Source organism: Nomascus leucogenys, chromosome 8 (genome assembly GCF_006542625.1).
Source record: "Nomascus leucogenys isolate Asia chromosome 8, Asia_NLE_v1, whole genome shotgun sequence".
NCBI classification, from domain to species: Eukaryota; Metazoa; Chordata; class Mammalia; order Primates; family Hylobatidae; genus Nomascus; species Nomascus leucogenys.
The window spans coordinates 90,604,065-90,623,095 of record NC_044388.1 but is presented as its reverse complement, the minus strand read 5'-3'; the positions used below and the strand labels follow the sequence as shown (position 1 = coordinate 90,623,095).

The following is a 19,031-nucleotide window of genomic DNA, read 5'->3' as shown; positions in this document are numbered from 1 at the left end:
GGGCCACCTCCCCCTTACCACAGCAAAGGCCAGCCGCATAGGCCTCGAGTTGTAGATGATATATCTTCTCACTTGGGGCTCCAAGAGGGCACTCTCAGCCAAGCTCCTGTACTGGTCAGCCGGGACCTGCTTGGAACCCAGGGAAAGAGATCAATTAGCCGCAGGACAGCCAGTTTCCGGTGCATGTGACTATCATGTGGAAGAGGGATTAGGCACATTCTGGGCTGTCCCAAAGACAGAATAAGGAGCTTGGAGCACTGGGTTGAAGTCACATGGTGCAGCTCTCAGCTTAGGGAAGAACAGGCATCACGACATCTGGAGAAGGATCCACACAGCCTCAGACTCAGTACCTTGCAGTAGACACAGGGTAGCCTGATGGTTAAGGCACAGGCCCTGGAGTCAGACAGCCCTGGGCTCAAACTCTGGCCCTGCCACTCAAGTGTTGTGTGACCTAGAGCAAGTAACCCCACTCCTCTGAGCCTCAGTTTTCTCCTCTGTAAAATAAGGATAATAAAAGTACCCACTTTGTAGAACCAAGGTACATATTAAATGAGATAATACATGTACAGTGCTGAGCAAAGGGCCAGTCCCTCAGTGAATACTCAATATAGAGTTGCCATTATCAATACTGCAATATCAATATCTATTAACACCGTCCAAAAGACTGAACACTCACCTCTTCCTGCCCAAACAAAAGTGTCTACAGAATATAAAGGCCCCATAAGAGTAGAACTAAGAAAACAGAACTTAACCATTAAAATGATATTTAGGCCAGGTGCAGTGTCTCACATCTGTAATCCCAGCACTTTGGGAGACCAAGGCAGGCGGACTGCTTGAGCCTAGGAGTTCAAGACCAGCCTGGGCAACAAAGCAAGACCCTGTCTCTTTTTATAAAAATATAAAAGAAAGCTGGGCACGGTGGCTCATGCCTGTAATCCCAGCACTTTGGGAGGTCGAGGTGGGCGGATCATGAGATCAGGAGTTCGAGACCAGCCTGGCCAACATGGTGAAACCCTGTCCCTGCTAAAAATACAAAAATTAGCTGGGTGTGGTGGCACACAGCTGTAATCCCAGCTACTTGGGAGGCTGAGGCAGGAGAATTGCTTGAAGCCAGGAGGCGGAGGTTGCAGTGAGCCGAGATCGCACCACTGCACTCCAGCCTGGGCTACAGAGGAAGATTCTGTCTCAAAACATTAATTAATTAATTAATTAATTAATTTAATTTAATAGAAAAAAATTATATTTAGGAACACGGTAGAACAATATGTAAACTGTTCACCCATAAGAAAACCAAATCTGCCAGGCGTGGTGGCTCATACCTGTAATCCCAGCACTTTGGGAGGCCAAGGCAGGCGGATCACTTGAGGTCAGGAGTTCGAGACCAGCCTGGCCAACATGGTAAAACCCCATCTCTACTAAAAACTACAAAAATTAGCCAGCCATGGTGCATGCTTGTAGTTCCAGCTACTTGGGAGGCTGAGGCATGAGAATCACTTGAACCCAGGAAGCAAGAGGTTGCAGTGAGCCCAGATTGCGCCACTGCACTCCAGCCTGGGCAAAAGAGCAACACTCTGTCTCAAAAAAAAAAAAAAGAGAGAAGTAAATTCTAAAATCTTCAGGCTAAAATTAGCAGTATATCTTCCCTATTCGTAATTAATCCTTAATCCTCCTTGGCTAGCACAGGAAAGGCCTGATCATGTTGGGGGCTTTGGGAAGAGAGTACAACCCGTATAGATAGGTACTTCATAACAATAATAGCTACAATGTATTGAGCATTTACTATATACTAGAGACAATGCAGGGTTCCTCAAGCACTACTGCATTTAATCCTGATGAAAAACCTTTGTAATAGGTATCAATATTATCCACATTTACAGATGATAAAACTGAGGCTCAGAGAGGTTAAGTCACCTTCCCAAAGTCACATAGGTAGCGAGCATTGAAGCTAGATCTGCATCCAGTTCCACAGGTCTGTGATGCCTGGCCTCAAATCACTATGCTTGAAGGTACTGCAACATTATCTAATGAATTCATATGCACTTTCCTTTGTCTATGCAGTTCCCTCTCCTAAAATGCCCTTCCTCCTCTCCACCCAGCATATTCCTATTTATTCAAGATCCCAGATCAAGCATCTGCTCCTCTGCAAAGCTTTCACAACCACTGCCCTCTTCCCCCAGGCAAGTTTCTCATTTTCTCCTGTGAATGTCTTCACTGCCTATGCATCCCTCTCCTGTGGCATTTATATGATACTGTCCCAATTTCTCCCACACACGTCCATCTCCCTCACTGGGATCTGTGGACACAGGTACTGTGTCCTGTCCACCTCTATTATGTTTAGCCAATTAAGTGCCTGGCACGGAGTGGGCACCCAAAAAAATACACATTTGTTAAGTGAGTTAATTGGGAGGAGAGGAAAGAGAGGGCAGTTCTAATATATCTTCCTTATATACCCTACGACAGCTGGTACAGAGTGTTTCATAAAGATTTTGTGAATAACTGGATGAAAAGATAGAGGGATGAATGGATGAAAGAGAAAACGGTAGGGACTCAAGGAAATCAGCACTCACCTGGATGCCCCAGGTTTGCAGTTGCTCTTCTGCAGCTCCCAGGTCGAAGGAGATGGGTGCACAGGTATTGTCGATCCGGAGAACAGTGAGGACCTGGCCATTGTGGAGCTCTGGAAGCAGACCAGAAGCTTTATCTGGCTGAGTGATAACCATGCCAGGCTTGTGGGGTCAGCCCAAAGCCTGACAGCACCCCACCTCTGGCCATGAGAACCTCCTCGCAACAAGGAGGGACACAGGGGCCATCCTCAAATCCTCTTGAGAGAAGGACTGGATTTGACTGGGAAGCCCCCAGCAGGCAGAACTAAGGCCAGAAGGAAGAGGCTACTAGGACCACCATGTGAGACCACATAAGGAAGAACTTTCCAAGGGCAAAAGCTGTCCCCAACAAAGAATAGGCATTTTTTGTCCCCACAAAAAAATGTTCCCCAACACAAGGAATATTTAAACAGAGACTGAAAAACTACATTGAGGGGGGTGATGCAGTGGACCTTTATTTAAGCACTGCAAAGGATGCTCAGCTGAATAAGTTAAATTCCCAGTAGGCTCAGAGAGTCTAAGTAAGAAATAACTGGTCACAGTAGGCAGAACAATGGCCCCAAAGACGTCCACACCCTAATCCCCAGAGCCTGCAAATATACTGCCTTCCATGGCAAAGGGTGGAAGTAAGGGGGCTCATTCGCTGGCCTTTAATAGGGAGACTATCCTGAATCATCTGGGTGGGCCCCATGAAATCACAAGGAACCTTAAACGTGGAAGAGGGGGACAGAAGTAGAGTCAGAGGGAGATGTGACTATAGATGAAATGCAAGGAGGGATGTGGCATCGATCGCTTTGACCACGGAGGGAGAGGGCCATGAGCCAGGGAATGTGGGTGGCCCCAGGGGGCTGGACAAGGAAAGGAAATGGATTCTCCCCAGAGCCTCCAGAAAGAAAAACAGTCCTGCCACCATGGGGATTTCGGCTCAGTGAGATCAGTGTCAGACTTCTAACTTACAGAACTATGAAATAACAAATCCAGCTGGGTGCGATGGCTCACGCCTATAATCCCAGCACTGTAGGAGGCTGAGGCAGATGGATCACCTGAGGTCAGGAATTTGAGACCAGCCTGGCCAACATGGTGAAACCGTGTCTCTACTAAAAACACAAAAATTAGCCAGGCATGGTGGCACATGCCTGTAATCCCAGCTACTGGGGGAGGCTGAGGTAGGAGAATTGCTTGAACCTGGAAGGTGGAGGTTGCAGTGAGCCGAGATCATGCCATTGCACTCCAGCCTGGGCAACAAGAGTGAAACTCCATCTCAAAATAAATAAATAAATAAATAACAAATCTGTGGTTGGTTTGGTTTTTTGTTGTTGTTGTTGTTGTTTTGGAGACAGAGTCTCTGTCTGTCACTCAGGCTGGAGTGCAGTGGCACGATCCCAGCTTACTACAATATCCACCTCCCAGGTTCAAGTGATTCTTGTGCCTCAGCCTTTCAAGTAGCTGGGATTACAGGCATGTGACACCGTGCCTGGCTAATTTTTGTATTTCAGTAGAGACACAGTTTCGCCATGTTGGCCAGGCTGGTCTCAAACTCCCAGCTTCATGTTCTCTGCCCGCCTAGGCCTCCCAAAGTACTGGGATTACAGGTATGAGCCACTGCACCTGGCCCAAATCTGTGGTTTTAAGTCAGTATGTTAGTGGTAACTTGTTATAGCAGCAATAGAAAACTAATACACTGACTTACTGTAATCCCTCCTACGTATGGCTGCAACACACTCAGCATTTCAAAAGCATAAAATACATGTTTATTCCCTCAAAAAACACGCATCAACCCAGGCTGCTCACAACTGCTACCAAAGCCCCCGCCCTCCAAGGGTGGGATGAAGCCAGACCATGAGACCAGCTGGAGAGAAAGGTCTGGACTGAAATCCCCTCAAGGCCAGGGAAGAATGGCAGCAGCAGGAAGCCAAACCTACCTGCCTGCGGTTCCAAGTAGAGAAACTGGACAAAAGGATCGAGATCTCCTTGCACCACAGTACAAGGCCCTGTGAGCCACTGGTCAGCAGCCAGGTGGTCTGGGGGGTGGGAGAGATTCCAACCCTGGGATTCTAGGATCCCAGGTTTCAGCCATGCACTGCTGAGGACTGGATATTTTGGCATATTCTCTGTGGTGGCTGCTTAGACAACGAGGCAGGACAGAAGGGATTAAAGCATAAGTGTGTTGTCTGCTGGTCCAAAACTCCTGTCACCCCAGTCTAGCTCTGAACAGTACTTGAGTCTTCAAAGCCAAATGACTCACTCCACTTTCCTGGAAATTCCTGGCCTATCCAAACCCTCTCTCTCTCCGCTCCCCGACTGCATCACCAAGCCCTGCCAACTGGGCAAACAAAACATCTGTCCACTCTATGGCCTCCTGGCATCCTCACCTCTCCCTTGGCCCTCTGCAGTAGCCTCCTAAGTGGCTTCTGCTGCCACTTCTACAGTGGCATCTTCCTTTACTTCTACAATGCATCTTCCACACAGTGGCCAGGGTGCAGATCAGATGATACCAATGCCTTGAGTAAAACTTTCAATAGCTTCCTGGTGCTTTGCAAAAGCCAACCTTGTTACCATGTTCTTCCAGCCCTTAGGAAAACTAGCCTCCCGCCAGACTCAGCTTGAGCCCCTCAGCCTCATTCTGTGTCTCACCACACCAGCCTCCTTCACTCCCTGAACACAGCGTTCTCCCCCACCCCAGGGCCTTTGCATATACTGTTCCTCTCTCTAGGACATGTCTACCTAGCTTCACCCAGTTACAGCCCATGCATCACTTGTATCACAGCTCATGATTCACTTTCCCCAGAGAGACCTCCTTGACACTCCAAACTCCTAACTGATCAAATCCTCTACTAAACCTACCATAACTGACGCTCTTCTCCTTAATACTCGCCAAAGCTAAATACCTATGTATGCAATTATTTGATTACATATGCATGAAATTACTTGAATAAAATCTATCTTTTCCACCAGACTATACACTCTCACACTGGTTTGTTCATCACTGAATCCCCTGATCTGATACAAACAGGAGGCACATTAAATACGTTTGGTGTATAAACAAATTAATGAGAAAGGAAAGGGTTCTTTTTTTTTTTTTTTTTTTTTTTTTTGAGACAGCATCTCACTCTTGTCACCCAGGCTGGAGTGCAGTGACACTAACATGGCTCACTGCAACCTCCACCTCCCAAGCCTCAAGCAATCCTCCCACCTCAGCCTCCCAAGTAACTGGGATCATAGGCATGCACCACCACACTAAGCTAATTTTTGTTTTTAATTTTTTATTTTGTAGAGACGAGGTCACTATGTTGCCCAGCCTGGTCTCAAATTCCTGGGCTCAAGGAATCCTCCCATCTCGGCCTCCCAAAGTGCTGGGATTACAGGCCTGAGCCACTGCACCCAGAGAGGAAAAGGTTCTTTTTTCATACCCTGGGATATCATCTCTGATCTCAAGGGTTCCATAGAATTCTAAATTCTACATCCTGCCAAAAAGAAATTTATTTTGCTTTTTTTCTCTCTCTCCTGTTTTTTTTGGAAGTTGTAGGGGACAAGGAGGCGAGGTGGTGAGTGGTGAAAACACAAGCTAGATAGCTTTGGAGTTCAAATTGGAGCTCGGCCTCTCACTAACATGGTAAAGTTGAGGAAGCAACTTAAACACATGGGCCTGTTTCGTTGCTTAGAGAATGCACACATCCACTGCAAAGGACTTTACAAATAATTAACATGATAAAAATAAAGTGCTCAGCACAAGATGGGTACAAAATAACTGGCTGCTATTTTCATAATTTAAAAGCAAGCTTGTCACAACTCAAAAGTTACAATCAAGCAACATGTATTTATTTGTGTTTTTAAAAGCAAGCTTGTCACAACTCAAAAGTTAAAATCAAGCAACACTGATTTATTTGTGTTTTTACCCTCCCACACCTTGTTCCATATTTTATTTCATAAAAATAAAATACGAAAAAACAAAACTGGCCAGGCATGGTGGCTCATGCCTGTAGTCCCAGCACTTTGGGAAGCTGAGGCAAGTGGATTGCTTGAGCCCAGGAGTTTGAGATCAACCTGGGCAACATGGTGAAAAACCCCGTCTCTACAAAAAAAATACAAAAAATTAGCCAGATGTGGTGGCACGTGCCTGTCGTCCCAGCTACTCAGGAGACTGGGGTGGGAGGATCACCTGAGCCTGGGAGGTCAAGGCTGCAGTGAGCCAAAATCACGCTACTGTATTCCAGCCTGGGCAACAGAGTGAAATCCTGTCTCAAAAAAATAAGTAAGTAACTAAAACTAGAAAAATAATTTTTTTCTTGAGATGGAGTTTCGCTCTTGTCACCAAGGCTGGAGTGCAATGGTGCGATCTCAGCTCACTGCAACCTCTGCCTCCCAGGTTCAAGCAATTCTCCTGCCTCAGCCTCCCGGGTAGCTGGGATTACAGGTGTGCGCCACCACACCCGGCTAATTTTTGTATTTTTAGTAGAGACGGGGTTTCACCATGTTGGCCAGGATGATCTCAAACTCCTGACCTCAGGTGATCTGATCCACCCGCCTAGGCCTCCCAAAGTGCTGGGATTATAGGCATGAGCCACCATGCCCAGCCTAAAACTAAATTTTAAAATAAGCAAACGAGAAAAACCAGCAAAACAAAAAGAAAGGCAGACAGTAAGAACAGGTTCTGGGTATGGAGCCCTTTACTAAGCACCAGGCACTATGCTTGGGCTTCATTCATGATTTCATTTCATCCTCCAAGAGCCCCCGAAGCTTGGTACCATCAGCATGGAAAAGAAAACTGAGCCTTTGAAAAGTGAAGAAACTCCCTTGTAAACAGGGAAAATGAAAGTGAGAACAAGAAGTGAGAAGGGAAGGTAGTGCAAAAATGCAGGCAGTCAAGCAGATCCGGTCTCAGACCAGCCCTCCAGTCCACAGCAAGAATGAAAACTCCACTTTGATTTGGACTCCATGCATGGAGACTCAGAACCATTCCCAGGTCTAGTTCATTGTACACTGAATTATGCGTTTGCCCAAGCAATGCAAAGATCTTTCAGGATGTCTTTGTTTGCCTTTCGAACCAAGAGTTCCTGGATTCTTGGCAATACCAGCTCTCATCTGTTCCTTAAAGTGAGAACAGCAAGTCCTCCACTTAAAAATACTTGTTTTTACACCTAGGCTAAGTAAAGCTACCAAAGAAAAATGTGTGTGTCTGTGTTTGTGTGTGTGTGTGTGTGCGTGTGTGCGCGTGCACACACGCGCAGAGGGGGAAGCAGTTTCCTACAAAGGAACAAGAACTGACGTGCCAAAAATCAGTGAAGCAATGTCTTCAAAGTTCTGATAGAAAAATTATTTCATTCCATCTTGTTCTACTGTTGTGTGTGTGTACACACTGCTTTCCTTACATATATATACACACATTGCTTTCCTAACAACACTAGTAACAAAAGAAGCCTTTGTTTTTAAGCAGTCAAATTTCAAAGCCTCTAAAAAACCCTCCACATTCCTGTGGACCCCCACAATTCTGGATGCTGTTTCCCCTTGCCCATATCCAGTTACTCATTAATTCTTTCATTCAACAAAATGTTTATTGAGCATCTACTATGGGCCAAGGTCTCTGCTAGGTACTGTACATACAGGGATGAAAAAGACAGGAGCCCCTTCCTTCAGGGAGCTTACACCCTAGTGAAGAAGCCAGACTTCAACACTTTATACATAATTACAGACTATGATAAATGCTAGAGGGAGAAACAGGAATATATCAGAGGGTCCTGACTTAGGCTGAGCCACCAGGAAGATTCTTCAAGAAAGAAAGGGATATTTGAACTACGTTCTGAAAGATGAATGGAAATTCTTTTTTTTTTTTTTTTTTTTTGAGATGGAGTCTCACTCTGTCGCCCAAACTGGAGTCCAGTGGTATGATCTTGGCTCACTGCAACCTCCGCCTCTCTGGTTCAAGTGATTACCCTGCCTCAGCCTCCCTAGTAGCTGGCATTACAGGCACCCACCACCACATCCAGCTGATTTTTGTACGTTTAGTAGAGAAAGGGTTTTACCATGTTGGCCAGGCTGGCCTTGAACTCCTGACCTCAAGTGATCTGCCTGCCTTGGCCTCCCAAAGTGCTGGGATTACAGGCGTGAGCCACCATGTCTGATGGATGAATAGAAATTCATCAGGAGAAAGGAGGCAAGGGTAAAGCACAACAGGCAGAAGGAAACGCAGGTGCAAAGGTCCTGAGGCAGAACAGCACAGCAAAGAACATGAAGGCAGGCCTTGCAAGGCGATACTGACGGGTCTTCACACTAAGCCCCATGGAAAACACTGAGCAGAAACTGACATGGTTGGACTAAATGTGCATTTTAAAAAGGTATCTGGGGCCAGGTGTGGTGGCTCATGCCTGCAATCCCAGCACTTTGGGAGCCCGAGGTGGGCGGATCACCTGAGGTCAGAAGTTCGAGACCAGCCTGGCCAACATGGTGAAACCCCAGCTCTACTAAAAATACAAAAATTAGCTGGGCATGGTAGCGAGTGCCCATAATCCCAGCTACTCGGGAAGCTGAGGCAGGAGAATTGCTTGAACTTGGGAGGTGGAGATTGCAGTGAGCCGAGATCATGCCACCGCATTCCAACCTGGGCAACAGAGTGAGACTCCATCTCAAAATATAAAAAAAAATTTAAAAATCTCTGGGCCCCATTTCTGTAACCCCAGCATTTTGGGAGGCCAAAGCTGGAGGACTGCTTGAGGCCAGAGTCTGAGACCAGCCTGGGCAACAAAGTAAGGCCCCAACTCTATAAAAAACATTTTTAATTAGCAGGATGTGGTGGTATATGCCTGTAATCCCAGCTATTCAGGGGGCTGAGGTGGGACGACTGCTTGGGCCCAGGAGTTCAAGGCTCCAGTGAGCTATGATCACGCCACTGCACTCCAGCCAGGATGACAGAGCAAGACCCTATCTCTAATTAAGTAAAAATAAATTAGAAATATAAATAAATAATAAAGAGCTCTCTGGCTGCCATGTAGAGAATGGATGGAAAAGAGAAGACCAACAAGCAAGCTACAGCAGCGGCTCAGCAGAGAGTGATGGTGGCTTGATCTAAGGCCAAGAGATAGAACTGGTAAAAATGACAGAATGTAGCCTCAAAGACACCTCCCCCTGACCTTATCTAAAGGAGCTTCTGCACCCTGTGAGTCCAGCTCAGCATGAGGTAGAAAGGGGGTGGAAAATGAAAGGTCATGATCTTACCTTGCCCCCAGCCAGGAGGGCTCCCTCCAGGCAGGGCACTCCAGCCAGGGGAGGAGGGGGGCAACGGGCCAGCGGCCCCCGGGTCCACCTGTGGTTCACAGGCCATGGCAGGGCGCCAGCTGTTTCTACTTCCCCTTCTCAGAGCTGTGGTTCATTCTGGAGCAGCCAGCTCAGCATCATATGCCTTCAAAAAACAGCACAAAAAAGAACTTCAGGCCTGAGCCTGGGCAAGCCGGGCTTCCTAGGAGCTCTCTCCAGGGCCAAAGTCACCAAAGGCCGGGGGGAGTTACCCGGAGTCTTTTTGCCAACTTTGGCCTTTTTGAACATGCTGAGAAAAATTCCCAGGAGGAGAAGGAGGAGGAAGAGAAACTAAAAGCTTCCAAGGCCCAAACTGAGCATTTCCCTTCTGGTCTTGGGTCTTCTCCAGCTCAGGCACAGCCAGGGGCCCACAGGGAACTCAAGAGCTGACCAGGCCCCACTGCCAGGCAGCTGGGATTTCTGTTCCCTTACGGAGGATGCCCCAGGCAACCAGGCACAGGACAGGTATATTAATTACAGGGAGTCTTGTTTACACACAGGATTTCAAGTAGCTTCCCGTAAGACACTGCAAAATACACATTAAAAAAAAAAAAAAAATCAGCCAGGCACGGTGGCTCACGCCTGTAATCCCAGCACTTTGGGAGGCCGAGGTGGGTGGATCACCTGAGGTCAGGAGTTTGAGACCAGCCTGGCCAACATGGTGAAACCCCATCTCTACCAAAAACACAAAAATCAGCCGGGTGTGGTGGTGCACACTTGTAATCCCAGCTACTCAGGAGGCTGAGGCAGCAGAACAGCTTGAACCCGGAAGGCAGAGGTTGCAGTGAGCTGAGATTGTACCATTGCACTCCAGCCTGGGTGACAGAGAGAGACCCTGTCTCAAAACAAAAACAAAAACAAACAAAAAAAATCAGACGGTAGGAAACATCATTGAAAAAGAGGCCAGGCACGGTGGCTCAGACCTGTAATCCCAGCACTTTGGGAGGCCGAGGCTGGCAGATCACGAGGTCAGGAGATCGAGACCATCCTGGCTAACACGGGGAAACCCCGTCTCTACTAAAAACACAAAAAATTAGCCGGGCGTGGTGGCGGGCGCCTGTAGTCCCAGCTACTCGGGAGGCTGAGGCAGGAGAATGGCGTGAACCCGGGAGGCGGAGCTTGCAGCGAGCCGAGATCGCGCCACTGCACTCCAGCCTGGACGACAGAGCAAGACTCCATCTCAAAATAAAAAACAGAAAAGAAAAAAGAAAAAGAAAAGTAGGCTGAGCACGGTGGCTCATGCCTGTAATCCCAGCACTTTGGGAGGCCGAAGTGGACAAATCACCTGAGGTCAGGAGTTTGAGACCAGCCTGGCCAACGTGGCAAAACCCCATCTCTACTAAAAAATACAAAAATTAGGCCGGGCATGGTGGTAGGCACCTGTAATCCCAGCTGCTTGGGAGGCTGAGGCAGGAGAATCATTTGAACCTGGGAGGCGGAGGTTGCAGTGAGCCGAGATCGTGCCACTGCACTCCAGCCTGACAGAGCAAGACACTGTCTCAAAAAAAAAAAAGAAAAAAAGTAGCAGCCACAGAGAACAAAAATACCCAGATATTCAGGCAATCAGGCTCCCTAGCAGAGACAGTGGTGGTTTGTTTTCAAGAACATGGTCTCCAAAGTCAGACTAACCAGTTTAAATGCCAGCTCTAGGCTGGTCTGAAAGTAGTGCATTATCTCAATTGCGTGTTCACAGTCAGTTACAGACCAAACTCCTTGTTCTACTCTTTCCTCCCCTTCTCACTACTGCACTTGACTAGTCTCAAAAAAAAATTTTTTTAAGCCAGCTCTACCACCTCTTAGTTATGTCAACATGGGCAAGTTGTTTAATCTCAGACAGCTTCAGCTCTTCAAATCTGGGTACCCTCCCCACAGAGTCGCTGCAAAGGATCAATGGATGACACATATAAAGGACGTACAACAGCATCTGAACAAAGGACACACTCCAAAGCCCCCACGGCCAGGTCATTGAGAGGCATAGCAGGAATCACTCGGTCACGTTCATCAGCAAAAGCAGTGACACCACCGGGCACGGTGGCTCACACCTGTAATCCCAGCACTTTGGGAGGCTGAGGCGGGCGGATCACCTGAGGTCAGGAGTTTGAAACCAGCCTGGCAAGCATGGTGAAACCCCATCTCTACTAAAAATACAAAAATTAGCCGGGCATGGTGGCAGGCGCCTGTAATCCCAGCTACTCGAGAGGCTGAGGCAGGAGAATTACTTGAAACCGGGAGGCGGAGGTTGCAGTGAGCCGAGATCGCGCCACTGCACTCCAGCCTGGGAGACAGAGAAAGACTCCATCTCAAAAAAAAAAAAAAGCAGTGATACCTGTCATGGGTGTTTCCTTGATGAGAAACTGAGTTTCCAGTGCCACTTCCTCCAACGGCAACCTGCACATTTACCTCTGTTATGTGTCCCCCAGCAGGCCTGAAAATCACCCCTCACCAAGGAAAATCAGGCCTAAGTCCCCTGGGATGACACACCAGCCCTGCTAACCACCTTGGTGAAAAGTCTACTAGAATCATCTTTCGCTGCCATGGTTCTAGATGTTTGTCAAGATATGAAGTGTCCAGTCAGCACACATCTTCATGATTCCAAGCTGGCCCAAGAGCTGATGGCCACTGATCAGGCCCCCTAGAGGGGGAACAGGGCTCTCATACCCTCACCATCTTTCACTTCTCTCAATACTTTAAACAGCAGCAGCTATAGAATGTGCGGGGCCCAATGCAAAATGAAAATGTGGGGCCTCTTCTTCAAAAATAATGAAGAATTTCAGATGGCGACAGCACAGCATTAAACCAAATGGGAGGGGCTTCCTAAGTGGGGGACCCTGTGTAACTGCACAGGTTGCATGCACCTGAAGCTGGCCCTGATTTTCAGCTCTGGAAGATCACTTAGGAGCCCCCACTCCCAACCAAGAATATGTAAAAGACGAGCCTTTAACAATTATCGTATATCTGCCCTGCACCAGGCTCTAAGGCTGCAAAGCAGCAAACTATGAAAACATTGAAGACTTTACAGCCAGAAAACCTGGAGGACTTGAATTCCCACTCTGCCACATACATGCTCTTTGACATTAGCTGTCAAGGTACTTAACAACCTGAACCTTGCTGTTCTCATCTGTAAAATGGGGATAGAGAGGTCTACCTCCTATAGCTGCTGTGGGGATGTAACAGAAGGAAATGCAAGCATAATATCCAGTACTCTGCTCACCAGACAGGCCCCTTTCCTCAACATGATTTTCCGTATTTTACAGGAGAAAAAACTGCAGGTCAAAGATGTAAAGTGACTTGCCCAAGGTTGGGAGGCAACCAGCCATGGAGCCAGGAGCCAGGAGCCATGAAGCCAGGAGGTAAACCCAAGCCATCTGGCTCCAGGGTCCAAGCCCATAATTTCCATGCCCTTGCCCCTCTGCACTCTAGTGTGACTGTCTCTGAGAATGTTCATGAAATCACCCTTAGAAAACAAAACAAAACAAAAAAGAGTGAGTCAAGGGAGACTGCATTTCCCAGGCAAGATCAAGCAACAAATGCAAGTCAGCCCTGAGATGCTACACTGGGGGCGGCAGGGGCCTTCTCCTCCTCACCTGGCCCACAGCAGGAGACTCTCCTAAATATGCTAAGTGTCTCTCACTCTCATCATGCCTTACTTTCTTCCTGTTACCAACAAAAATAGCCACAAGGATCTCTGCCCTGCACTTGATAATCACTGAAGCCCTTCCCTCCTTCATTTGCTCATCTCTTAGGCCCCTGAGGCAGATATAATTCTGAGATCCATGTTCCAGACAAGAAACGCAGGGACATCACAGCTAGGGGCCTACAGCCCAGAGAAGCTGTACTGGAGTCTCAAAAAGGCCTGGGGAACCGAGGAGCCACGAGGGACCATGCCCAGGCTGGAGCCACACAGGTAGCCTTCCAGACTGCGTGGAAGGTTCCATTTGTTGCAAAATCCCACCATGAGGCATTGTCTTTCAGAAGAAATCACAGCACCCTACTTGGCCCCATCAGCCTCTCACAAAGTACCAATCAGCAGGCTTTATTCCATTCACCTGGAGGCTGCTTCTTGTAATAGCTAAAAGTAACCGGCCCTGTCCTGCCGCTTCCCACCTCTGTAGCCTTGAGCAAGTTACTTCTCTCTGCCTCGGTTTCCTTACATATAAGTGGGGATAACGACAGTAACTTCAGGTGGTTGTGAGGTTTAAAGAGTTCACACATGTAAATCACTCAAAACAGCACTGGGCAAATAGGAATCATTGAAGAAATATAGCTGCCATCATTTTTACTCCACAGACATTTCCTAAGCACCTTCTCAGGCCAGGCCCTGTGCTTTCTTGAGTACGAAACTGGAAATAAAATCTGAAGTTCCTACTCTGCCCTCCCTGCTAGGGATCACCATCTGGTAGGAAAGACAAACTCAGGGAAAGACAATTACAAAACAATTGCAACAAGGCAGTGAGAGGGAGCACCTTGGTTGGGGTTGGGGAAGGGTTCTCCGGAAGGCTTCTTGGAGGAAGGAGGCTCCTGGGCTTGGCAAAAGTGGAGGTGAGAGCCAAGAGAGGCCAGTGCCAAGCAGAAAGGGATATGGACCAGAGGCCAGGACGGGCCCATCAGGGCAGCCTGTGTGGTCACCTTGCAGTCCCTCATTCAACCAGAAAGCTGCAGAGGGCCGGAGGGGTGCTGGCAAGACCTCAAGGGCAGATGCCTATCATATGTCCTGAACCCCATTTCCCCATCCAGCTCAGCCCTGCACCAGCCCTAGGATAACAAAGAGGGTCAGACAGACAGCAGGGTGGAGGCAGAGCAGAGGGAGTGAGCACAGCCTTGAGGCCCCTGCAACTAAGCAGGAAACTAGAGCTTCTCTGGGTCTCCTTTGCTGATTCTGCATTTTAACCACAACTTCCAGATATCCATCTTGCACAATGTCAACCCCCCTCTTTTTCAGCCCGTAGAGAGCATCTGCAAAGGAACATACTCTTAAGTCCTATTGCGAAAAGGCCCCCATCTCTGAAGACACCGAGTGCCCAGCCTCCCCGGGGAACTGTGTGCAGCACTGAGATTCGTCAGTTTCCTAAGTCAGGTTTTGTTTTGTTTGTGAAAAACCCACCACGAGACCCTAAGAGGGCCTGTTACAGAAGTTTCGGGACGGAAAAAACCTTGAGACACAATGAGTCCGAGCTCTCCATTTTACAGGTGAGGACGTTAAGACCCAGAAAACAAAGTGTACCATCCAAGGTCAAGAAGCCGGTCCTGGACTGAGCCAGAATTGAAACCCTGGCTCCTTCAAGCCAGCCGGAGCTGTCCCGCCATACAGGGCCTTGGCCTTGGGCAGCTGTCTCGCCCCAGTCTGTCTCCGCCCTCTGGAACTGTCCAGGTCGGTGAGGAGGGGGGATCTCCTTCACCCAAGAAATCAGTCCGGCCCTCCCCAACTGCGGGCTCCCAGGAGGCTTCTCAGAGCCGCTCCTATGGCCGGCACTCGGGGACAGGGGCCCCAGGGCGCACGGAGGCCCCCCCGCAAGCTGCCCGCGGCTCCGACCCCAGGCCGTCGGGCCCGAACGCAGGCCAAGGCGGAGGCGCCCAGGCGGCCTCCCGGCCCCGGAGCCCCGCGGCACCAATCCCGGATCGCAGGACACGGGCGCGCGCCCGGGCCCGTGCACACTCACCGCCCGCTCCGCCGCCGCAGCCGCCGCCACCCCGGGACGCGGAAGGTCGGGGGCGTAGAGCCCCCGGTGCCGCAGCCTCTGGGCACCGCAGCCCCGCGCCCCGCCCGCCTCCCGCGCCGCGCGGCGCCGCCTTCCCGGGCCCGCCCCCGGCCCGGCCGGCCCCGCTCGGTCGCCCAACCCAGAGGAGCCGCCTGCCGGGCTCGCTTTGGGGCCAAGAGGGAACGCGCCTCCCGGGCCCGCGGCGGAGCGGAGCTGGAGGCCGCGTTTCATCAGCCGAGCGCCCCCCGGGACGCCGGAAGGAGCCTCCGCGCGGAGCCGACCACGTGCACGGCATCTTGGGGCACGGGTGCCCGCCGTCTCCTCACTGTAAAGGAGCGGCTTACTCCGGAGGTCCAGCCCCCTCACACACAGTCACGGAACCCGTGGATGAGGCAGTATTTGAGACCAGAAGTTTATTGGGGACTTGGGTTTGGATTTTGTTTGGTTGGTTTTGTCGTTGTTTTTAGAGTCGGGGGTCTCGCCGTGTTGCCCAGGCTGCTGTCGAATTCCTGACCTCAAGCGATCCTCTCGCCTGGGCCTCCCGAAGTGTTGGGATTACAGGCGTGAGCCACCGCACCTGGCCGGGGACTTGTTTCTAATGGAAAATTGTGTATGTGCTGTATTATTAAGAGCATTGGTTTGAGGTCAGACTATCTAGGCTGTGATTCGGGTCTCTCCACTTATTATCATCTTTGGTAAATTATTTAACCTCTCTGTGCCTTCGTTTTCTGTAAAAAGCAGATAATTATAGCTACTTCGTGAGGTCGTGTGAAGATTTAATGAGATTGTGTGAAATGTTCACAACTACCAGACACATAAATACTCACTCATGTTCCCAATTGCTGTACTCACAAGGGCTCACTCCCACTGCCATCATTCGTAATTTCAAAGGGTCTACGGTTAAAAGTAAGTGCCCTTTCCCCTGAGGAAAGCACTAACCTTGTGCTTTTCTTGTATTTTTCCTTAGAGCACATATGTACCTGTGCGTGTGTGCGTTTACACAAAGGATGGCCTTTTCTATTCTGTTGGGCACTCAGCTTTTTCATTCGACAAAGTACCTTGGCGCTCATCTGCCAGAACGCGCCACACTGCCTCATTTCCTTTTAAGGGGCACATAAACGTCCCTATATTAGGTTGGTGCAAAAGTTATTGCGGTTTTTTGCCATTAAAAACATTACAGGCTGGGCGCGGTGGCTCACGCCTGTAATCCCAGCACTTTGGGAGGCCGAGGTGGGAGGATCACCTGAGGTCAGGAGTTCGAGACCAGCCTGATCAACATGGAGAAACCCTGTCTCTACTAAAAATAAAAAATTAGCTGGGCGTGGTGGCGCATGCCTGTAATCCCAGCTACTCGGGAGACTGAGGCAGGAGAATCGCTTGAACCCGGGAGGTGGAGGTTGCGGTGAGCCGAGATTGCGCCATTGCACTCCAGCCTGGGCAACAAGAGCAAAACTCCATCTCAAAGAAAAAAAAAAAATTGCAAAAATCACAATTATTTCTGCACCAACCTAATAGAAAGGGTCTTTGTTTTCTTTGCCCTTCTTTCTTGATGGACTTGAAGGTGATTTCCAGCCTTGCTGACAGGCCTTGCCCTGATGAACATAGCAGCATTGTTGCATACATGCAAACACACCACGGCCTGCATTTTTCTTTCTTTCTTTTCTTTCTTTCTTTCTCTACCTTTCTTTCTTTTTCGTTCCTTCTTTCCTTCTTTCTTTCTCTGTCTCTTTCTCTCTTTCCTTCCTTCCTTCTTTCTTTTCTTTTTCTTTTTCTGAGACAGGGTCACTCTCTGTTGCCCAAGCTGGAGTGCAGTGGTGCAGTCACAGCTCACTGCAGCCTCAGCCTCTCCTCTCAGGCTCAAGGGATCCTCCCACCTCAGCCTCTCTGGTAGATGGGTCTAAAAGTGCATGCCACCACGCCCGGCTAATGTTTTTGTTTTTGTTTTGTAGATGCAGGGTCTTACTGTGTTTCCCCAGCTAGTCTCAAACTCCTACACTCAAGTGATCCTCCCACCTCAGCCTCCCAAGGTGCTGGGATTACACATGCAAGCCACCATGCCTGGCCCATTTCTATAAGTAGATGTGCTGAGTCAGAATGTACATGCTTTTTTGTTTGTTTGTTTGTTTGTTTTTGAGACGGGGTCTCGCTCTGTCACCCAGGCTGGAGTGCAGTGGTGTGATCTTGGCTCAGTGCAGCCTCCACCTCCCGGGTTCAAGCGATTCTCCCACCTCAGCCTCCCAAGTAGCTGGGATTACAGGGGTAATAATAGCCACGCCTGGCTAATTTTTGCATTTTTAGTAGAGACGGGGTTTCATCATGTTGCCCAGACTGGTCTCGAACTCCTGACCTCAGGTGATCCGCCTGCCTTGGCCTCCCAAAGTACTGGGATTACAGGGGTGAGCCACCACACCTGGCCTGTGCATGCATTTTTTTATTTTAACAGATATTGCCAAACTGTTGGGAAACTCTCAGACCCCAGAACTTAGCTGGCTGCATGCTCGGCCAGCCCTCAGAGACAGCATGATTGGAGGCAGGAGCAGGAATTGACAACCTGAGCAGTAGATACCACCCAGGCACCCTCATTCACCAGGTAAGTAAGGATCCAGATAGTGGGCTACTAAAAATGAAGTTCATTCATTTATTTATCCACAAATGGACGTTCAGTACCTGCTAAGGGACAGGCACTGTACTGAGCAAGAGTGAACAATACACACCAGGTCCCTAATTAGTGTGCCTGATTTCCAAACAAAACAAAAACAAAACAATTTAGAGGCGTGGGAGCAAGAGCCTCAAGAGATATTGAAGCTTTAGTCACTGATGATAGGATATTAAAAGAGATCCTGCCACAGGTGTGTGGCCTGATAGATCACCATCTATCTAAACCCTACCTCTCCAACAAGGTCTCCCTCCTCCATGAAGCCAGATGTGGTCCCCCTGCCCTTTCTGCCAGGCTGCCTTTACTCTTCATTCTCACTGCTGGTCACTCCAGTGTGAACTTAGATGCTGACACATCAATCTCCTATACCAGGGAGGCACAGAAGACAGGGGCCTTTGGTGTTGGCCCACCAGGCTCCACCACTTACTGGCATCTGGCATTGGCAGGCAGCTCAGCTCACTCTCTGAGTTTCAGTACCCTCATTTATGAAAGGCAGATAACTGCTAATCTGGGATATTACAGGAATTAATTGAAGTGATGAAGTGCTTAGAAGAAAGGGCTCAGTAAAAGTGTGGTGCATTCCTGGACAACAAGGTATCATGTGTTTGCATCTCTGAAATTTCACCAGTGTCCAGTCCTGGCATATCAAGGGGGAGTGGGTGCTCATGTAGAATGGAGAAAGGACAATAAAATCCAATGAAAGTAGGGTGAAATCCAGTCAGGTCTGCTGGAAAGCAGACTTCAGTAGTGATCATCTTGAATCCACAAGGTCCTTGTGGTGGGCCCAAG

General features: G+C 49.0%; 1 protein-coding gene across 7 annotated transcripts in view; it reads right to left on the bottom strand.

Moving 5' to 3' along the window:
* The window catches only part of TMEM268 (transmembrane protein 268), a 46,196-nt gene extending 30,299 nt beyond the window's left edge, over positions 1-15,897 (bottom strand). For 5 of the 7 annotated variants that reach the window (XR_004031413.1, XM_030817692.1, XM_030817695.1 and 2 more), the window contains exons 1-3: positions 15,548-15,897; positions 2,568-2,677; positions 19-126 (exon numbers count right to left, since the gene is read on the bottom strand). Coding sequence is in view for 6 of the 7 variants with exons in the window: in XM_030817692.1 (XP_030673552.1) it covers positions 19-126; positions 2,568-2,677; positions 15,548-15,881 (552 nt within the window). In the remaining variant the exon portion in view is untranslated. Of the gene's footprint in view, positions 1-18; positions 127-2,567; positions 2,678-9,812; positions 9,997-15,547 lie in introns of all 7 variants that reach the window. The other 2 variants (XM_030817697.1, XM_030817696.1) reach the window with 2 other exon arrangements.
* Between the last annotated feature and the right edge of the window lie 3,134 nt (positions 15,898-19,031).